The sequence below is a fragment of the Ricinus communis genome, chromosome 7, assembly GCF_019578655.1.
Source record: "Ricinus communis isolate WT05 ecotype wild-type chromosome 7, ASM1957865v1, whole genome shotgun sequence".
Lineage (NCBI taxonomy): Eukaryota > Viridiplantae > Streptophyta > Magnoliopsida > Malpighiales > Euphorbiaceae > Ricinus > Ricinus communis.
This window is the reverse complement of record NC_063262.1, coordinates 25,729,191-25,736,050: the sequence shown is the minus strand read 5'-3', so window position 1 is coordinate 25,736,050 and position 6,860 is coordinate 25,729,191. Positions and strand designations below refer to the sequence as shown.

The 6,860-nt window shown below is 33.4% G+C and overlaps 1 protein-coding gene across 2 annotated transcripts; it reads left to right on the top strand.

Moving 5' to 3' along the window:
* Window positions 1–880: 880 nt before the first annotated feature.
* On the top strand, window positions 881–6,848 carry LOC8259718 (cis-3-alkyl-4-alkyloxetan-2-one decarboxylase). 2 transcript variants are annotated; one of them, XM_002527233.4, is made up of 13 exons: window positions 885–1,212; window positions 1,330–1,384; window positions 1,468–1,523; window positions 1,870–1,967; window positions 2,122–2,191; window positions 2,710–2,779; window positions 3,692–3,748; window positions 3,879–3,946; window positions 4,050–4,130; window positions 4,568–4,645; window positions 4,784–4,939; window positions 5,798–5,950; window positions 6,446–6,848. In XM_002527233.4, exons 1-13 carry the CDS (start codon window positions 1,072–1,074, stop codon window positions 6,521–6,523), a joined length of 1,161 nt encoding a protein of 386 aa, XP_002527279.1. In that variant the 5' UTR covers window positions 885–1,071; the 3' UTR covers window positions 6,524–6,848. The 2 variants fall into 2 exon arrangements, with proteins under 2 accessions (XP_015579731.1, XP_002527279.1); XM_015724245.3 differs by lacking the exon at window positions 4,568–4,645 and having other exon boundaries at window positions 881–1,212.
* The last annotated feature ends 12 nt before the right edge of the window (window positions 6,849–6,860 follow it).

Here is a 6,860-nt window from a genome sequence, read left to right as displayed (position 1 = left end):
TAATATAAGAAATTTAGATTGTATCATTAGTTTGAGTGATTTAAAAAGAAGACACATTACTATCTCATTCATTAAATGTGAATTTAAGAAAAAATAAAGAGACTATTAAGTATTTACTAGACTAAATATTATTTTATTATATATAATTTATATTAATAATTTCATTTGCATATTTATTTTCTAATTTACTGTATTTTTTTTATAAATCTTAAACTATTTTTAAAAAATTGGCTTAAAGTGTTTAGATTTATTTTTAGTATTTTTGTGCGCTAATTGGTCTTTTATAATATATGTTCGCGAATTTATTGTGAGATTGATCTCATGGTGAATTTACCTGCTATCGTTCAATTCGTACACTTGCGAATATTAAATCTAAAATGTTTAGACGACTATAATAATAATAATTATTATTTTAATTATAATTAATAATATAAAATAGATTTATTGATAAAATTTGATAATTTTTTAAATATTTTTTAATTACCTTAATTTGAATTTGAATTTAAATGAAAGCCTAGTCAATTCGTGGTCCTAAAAGCTTGGATATCAAATTACATATAAAAGCTTAATTATATATAATTTATCATTAGCTCGTTTTCTTTGACAAAAACATGAGAATAAAAATTAAAATTATTTTTAGCTAATAACAGGTCTAATTCAAGTGACAAAAACGCTTACTCTCGTAATCGAGTGATGTTGATTTCCCCAATTTCAAATTCCTTACTCCGCACTAAGTTTGGCGAGTGATTATTACCGTCCAGCTGAAGGCTCGCGAGTATTTTAATGATTTTCACTAAACAGTCTCTGCTTTAAATTCAACTATGAAGCTCAAGCTCCCTTAACTTAAAAAAGATGACATTTTTTTTTAATGGGTCAAGCTTTAAGCAGTCTCATCATTTGCAGTCCCTGCTGAATACTGTTTGACGGGCCTGGCCCATTTTTCTGAAATTCATCGTGGAAATGATTGAGAACCAGAGAATGGCTATCCTCGCACAAAAGCATATTAACGGTTAACGGTTTCATTTGTTTGCCCAAATCCCAAACGGACAACTCCTTCTCTCTTCCTTAGGCATGGCAATTCAAGCTAAAACCCCTTTCTCTCTCCACTCTCATCATTTCCATCTCCCTCCTCTTCGAACGCCACTCAGATCACCGGCCAAAAGCTCCCCTAGAAAATCTCTCAAGCTCATTTGCAAATCCAGCGGTGAAGATGTATGTGTGCTTGTCATTTTGTTTTTTAATCGATTGATTTATACATTTGAATTATGAATAACAGTTTTCCCTTTTTATATATTTGTGAAATAATTTGTTTTCTTGTAATTTAATCAGGATTATTTGATTGATGCTCCAGTTTCTGCTGGAGATGGCTTTTCTTTTAGTGGAGGTACCCCTTTGAATTCTTTATTCTTTTTAATGAATATTGAACTTATTGGAAGTCAAATTTTTTTCTGTGGTTGATTTGGACAGGTAAATATTCAGATGAGCCTAGCCCAGCTGATGAATGGTTTAAGGAAGGAAAGATAGTAAGTTTCAAATCTTAAATTAATCGTGTTTCTACTTGTTTAATGTTGCCTTAATTATTTGTTTAACAACTTATGTTTTTACAGTAAGTTTTACATCTTAGTTTTTTTCGTTTTCTTAGTTAATTGGACTCCTATTGAATTTTGAACTACTAAGGCCAAGTTCATCTTTTGTGTTCGTACTTGTATAAGGCTTCAACCATCATGGCTTGAAGGACCATAAGTAGAAGAGGGAATGATAGATATTTATTTCTTTTAAAAGCAAAGAGGACCGGTTAATAGTTATGGTAATGTGGAGTTTTGGTTGTTTGGAAATAGTTTTTGATGTTAAGATTTTTCTTTCTTCTAGGTGAAAGCTCATCTTGTTGGTTCTGGTGAGAAGGCAAAAGATCCTATATTTGGACTTAAGATGGGTTCTGGTTCTCAGGCCTCAGATGATCTTTTCAGGTACTCTTTTAGTTTCATTTTGCAGAGAACTGCTAGTTAACAGGTGATGTTTATGATAGTTTCTTTAAGTTCTGTAATATGCAGGGATTGAGATTGGATTATTTGCAGGGATTCCGATTGAAACATGCTCTATCTATTTGATTTTGTGCAATAGATGGTTTTGTGTCGAAAGTGGAAATTCCAACAACCCCATGGTTGTACTAATTCATGGCTTCCCTTCACAGGTTAGTTCTTTCTTCAATTGTGTACAATCTTTTTAGAAGAAACAGTCTCTCTAATAGCTAAATGGATGAGCATGCTTGTAATGCATAATTGTATAATCATGAAGTTCAATATGTGCACATCTCCAGTTATCATTCATTGATTCTTAGAATAGATGTCATTGCCCAGGTATCAAGTCAGTTATGGAGCTATAACAGCTTGTAGTATGTAGCAATGTTCTCCCAATTAATGTACAAGATACATTTTTTTTTGAAATGTGGGGTAGATAAACTCAGGTTATGATTTTAATTATTTTTTATTTCTTAAGAATTTAGTTCTATGATGTTCATGAAAGGGTTTTATGTGATGCTATCAGATATCATTGTTAAAAATTGACTTGCATTATGCAGTTATTTGCTGTCTACCTGTCAACTGCATTCATTAGTTAATTTTCTACATTCTATTTGGACGAAAATTAGCACACTGTTCTTGAGTTTTATATGCAGGCTTGATATATCAAAGAAATTTTATTCTGTCACAGGCATACTCGTATCGCAAAGTTCTTCCTGTACTATCTAAAAACTATCGTGCAATTGCTTTCGATTGGCTAGGTAACATAGTCACCTCATCACAAATTAGTTGTTTTTAGTTATACATGAGTTTCTGCTTCTGATATTATATTCTGGGACCATTTTGGATGTGTCCCATCACCTGATTATAAAACAATGAAATGAGTTTAATTAGGTGAATTTAAATGTATGAATATGAGAACCTGAAGGAATAGCAAAGTGGTTAAATGGTTAATGAGACAGAGAGGTGAGGCTTCTGAAATGATTGGAGGAGGAGGAGGAGGGTTACTTCTTATTGTATAGAAAGGTGAAATGGGCCTGTTAACGAATATGACAACGTTAAAACTTGATATAGGCCAATCGGTATTTAAATTACGATACTCTCAACTATTTCAGTATTAGTATTAGTGATTGAACTTTAAAGTAACAGTTCAAAATGCATTATCTTTTCTCCTATCAGAGTTAATTGGGAAATAAAACTGTGACTAGATGAATAATCTACATCTTAGATAAATAAGCTTACTTTTACTTTACTCCCACAATAAGTAGCCGAGTATTCATTAGCAGGAGTTTGTTTTAGTTATGTACTCGGTAAGAGGTGATGGATTTGGTTTAAAAAATGCCTTTCATTAATTCTTTTGAAAAGCCCGGTTCTCTTTGTCTTCGAGCTTTCATTCCTCAATCCACTGTTTCGTTCCTTCATATACCCCCCCATCTACATCTTAGATAAATAAGCTTACTTTTACTTTACTCCCACAATAAGTAGCCGAGTATTCATTAGCAGGAGTTTGTTTTAGTTATGTACTCGGTAAGAGGTGATCTATATGTTCTGAGTTTAAGCTTCCTTTATTTTTGAAGCGAACTATGGTTTGTCAACTTTTAAACAATACTGTAGCTGTAAAATTTCCATACTTTGATCATGGATAATTTTCTGCCTCTTTTCACCTTCTACAGGCTTTGGATTTTCAGATAGGCCTCAACCTGGATATGGGTTTGACTATACTTTAAATGGTAATGGTTATATCAGCCTTAACGGTGGCATGGAAAGGTTTATAATTGTCTTCTGCTTTACAATTGCTTACTTTCACAGAGGTCATGTGAAAAAAAATAAACAGTTGTTATCTTTGGCACTGGTTTGCAGAATATGTTTCATCCTTAGAGTCTTTGATTAATGAAATATCCAAGGATAAGGTCTCACTTGTTGTGCAGGTATTTTGCCATCTCTTTATCTACAAAAACATGAACCTACCTGTTTATGCTATTTCATATGACATTAATTAAAAAAGCTTCTATTCTTTGATTTACTTCTCAGGGATACTTCTCACCAGTCGCTGTCCAATTTGCTAGCAAACATCAGGAAAAGCTGACTGATCTGATACTCCTTAATCCTCCTGTATGGATCTTTCAACCTCTACTTAGTTCTTGACTTGCTCTTCACCATCACATTTTCTATAATTTCTCTAAGCCTTACAGATCAACTTACTTTTTGTCCAAACGTATTATCTGTTTGAAGTTTAAGATACTGGGGATCTCCCTTGTGGTTTAAAATAGCTCTGACGTTCATAGTAATAAAAGCAAAGAAAAGGTAGCTTGAGATATTTTTTCTTTTATTTTTTTTTTTGTGCAAATAGTTGAGCTATACAAATAATTAGCTAAGTATCAACTTCTTTCTTCACTGAAAGAATGCTCCTTTTTTGTGTGAAAGAGGCTCATTCATTTTTACTTGAAGACTAGGACTGCATGCACATCATAACGACAGCTTGATTAAAAAGATATTGTTTTCTCAGCTGATAATAACTTGCACTTTTTTCTTTCCCTGCATTACTGAAGCTAACAGCCAAACATGCCAACCTCCCGTCAACCTTGTCTATATTCAGCAACTTTTTACTGGGTGAAATTTTTTCTCAGGTAGGATAGCTTCATTCTAAATATTGCTTATGACGTAGGGTGTGTGCTTCTGTTCTCGAGTCTTTATGTGGTTATAGCATGTACATATTTGTGTCTGGTTCTCACACTTTTCTCAGTTTGGCTCCAATTAACAAATAGGATCCTTTGAGGGCCAGCGACAAAGCCTTGACAAGCTGTGGTCCTTATCAAATGAAGGAAGATGATGCAATGGTGTATAGAAGACCCTATTTGACATCTGGTTCTGCAGGCTTTGCACTTAACGCAATTAGTAGGGCCATGAAGAAGGACCTAAAGGTGAAGCCAGTTGTTCATTCTTCTATATTTCCTATTTATCAAGTAGTTTCTAAAAAAAAAAAATGATGCACGCGGCTCTTTCTTCTTTGAATATTGCCCCTTTCACTTGAAGCAGCTCTGGGCTATTTCCTTGATCCAGAGACTAATTGGTAGATACTTCTTCCAAGTGCATCTAATCTCATTAATTTCTCCTATCGATATACTTGGAAAAGCCTTATCTTTAACTTAATCTGTTGAAATAAATAGCATTTCTGTTTGCAAGTCTCAACTCAACTAAACAAAGGCTTTAATGAGTGTCAACCAAACAAGCATTTAAGCTGTTTTCACATTTTCTAGTTGTTTAAGATTATTGTGGGCTGTGCTTTATTTTTCTCTTATCCCACATGGTATTCCTTATCAGAGGCAACCATCTTTATGAAGAATCAATGGTAATGACCTCACTGCTTAATCTTCAAATTCTTCGTACCACTTCAATTATTCTATCTAAGGTTGAAATGTGAGATTATTCTGGATAAAAATTTGTTCTATAATACCCAGTACGACTTCAACACATGAAATTTCAGTGACAGAAAAGAAAGTTTTGGTGTATGATTCAGAGTTTAAACTTACACGTATAGTATCTGTATGCCCTAAATAATAAACCTGTGGCAATTTAGGCCATGCTTAATTTCCCCTTTTGATGACTGATCTGTACAGAATTTTCTCGAATCTCCTTTGGCAAATTTATCCAGTGATTCTGTCATGAGAAGAGCTTTTAAGTTTCTAACACCTTTCGTCATATTTCTTGATTTTTCCTTTTCTTTTTTTCTTTTTGAATTGAAGTGTTTCCTGGTGTTTTCTTGTTCTTTTACTTGATAGAATTATGTGGAGGAAATGAGGTCAATACTTCTGGACAGAACTTGGAAAGTTAGAACCACGATATGCTGGGGCCAAAGAGATCGTTGGTTAGGCTATGATGGAGTTGAAGATTTCTGCAAGGATTCAAAGCACCGCCTGATTGAACTTCCCATGGTATCTATTTTTCTCTTGAAATTTCAGATGTATCTAACCTTTAAAAGAGTTTTTTTTTTTTTTTTTTTTTTTTAATTTTGAATAAGTGGGAGACAGATTTTTACTGATTCTCAAATTTGATTGCATACTCCTTGATATTCCCACCTTTATCGCTAGGCTCTTACTAGTTAGAAGAAGATTTTATAACCCAAATTCCACCTTGCACATGCACATCAAAAAGCAACATTCTGGTTTCTGCAGTAGGCTTGAGTCTCTTGATGGCATGCATCACACACTTCAGTTTCCTATATAAGGAAAAAAAGAAATTTCTTCTCATTTTATTTCAATTTCCATTCATCTATTCTGTTAACTGAACATACTAAATTGGTTCATATGAAAACTCTAGAGTATACTAAGTTGGTTGGAAAGGGATATTGACCTTCTCCTGATTGCATTTTTGCCTACTCTCTGTGATTATGCTGGTTAAAATTGTAGTAATCCTGTTGCATATTGAAGGCAGGGCATCATGTACAAGAGGATTGCGGTGAAGAACTTGGAGGGATCATTTCTGGAGTTATTAGCAAAAGGAGCTGAACTAGATGATGCCATGCAATTATATATGATAGCTGATATTCCAAAAACTAATGTCATATCCTGGGAAAAAAGGCATCCTGGAGTTCTATGCATCTTATGTTTTGAGAGCGTATCAGGTGGATTCACCCTTATAATTATGTGTTGTGCTTTTTCTATTCATTTTGAGAACTGTTGTGACTTCATACTCGTACCAGTCTAATGAACTAAGTTTGTTTACCTTAAAATGTATGTTATTACCTGTGGCACTACTCTAAATTGTACTTCTGCTTGAGCAGATGAATCAAATAACCATTTATATTAGCATTGTGAAATGAATTGATTGTAACATTCTTTCTTT

What these genes read in the sequence shown, in the direction of transcription:
- LOC8259718 (XM_002527233.4), top strand. Translation starts at nt 1,072, where the DNA reads ATGGCAATTCAAGCTAAAACCCCTTTCTCTCTCCACTCTCATCATTTC. An exon ending in GCAAATCCAGCGGTGAAGAT is followed by an intron (nt 1,213 to 1,329) that starts GTATGTGTGCTT and finishes TAATTTAATCAG; the next exon opens with GATTATTTGATTGATGCTCC. An exon ending in AGGTCTCACTTGTTGTGCAG is followed by an intron (nt 3,947 to 4,049) that starts GTATTTTGCCAT and finishes TTTACTTCTCAG; the next exon opens with GGATACTTCTCACCAGTCGC.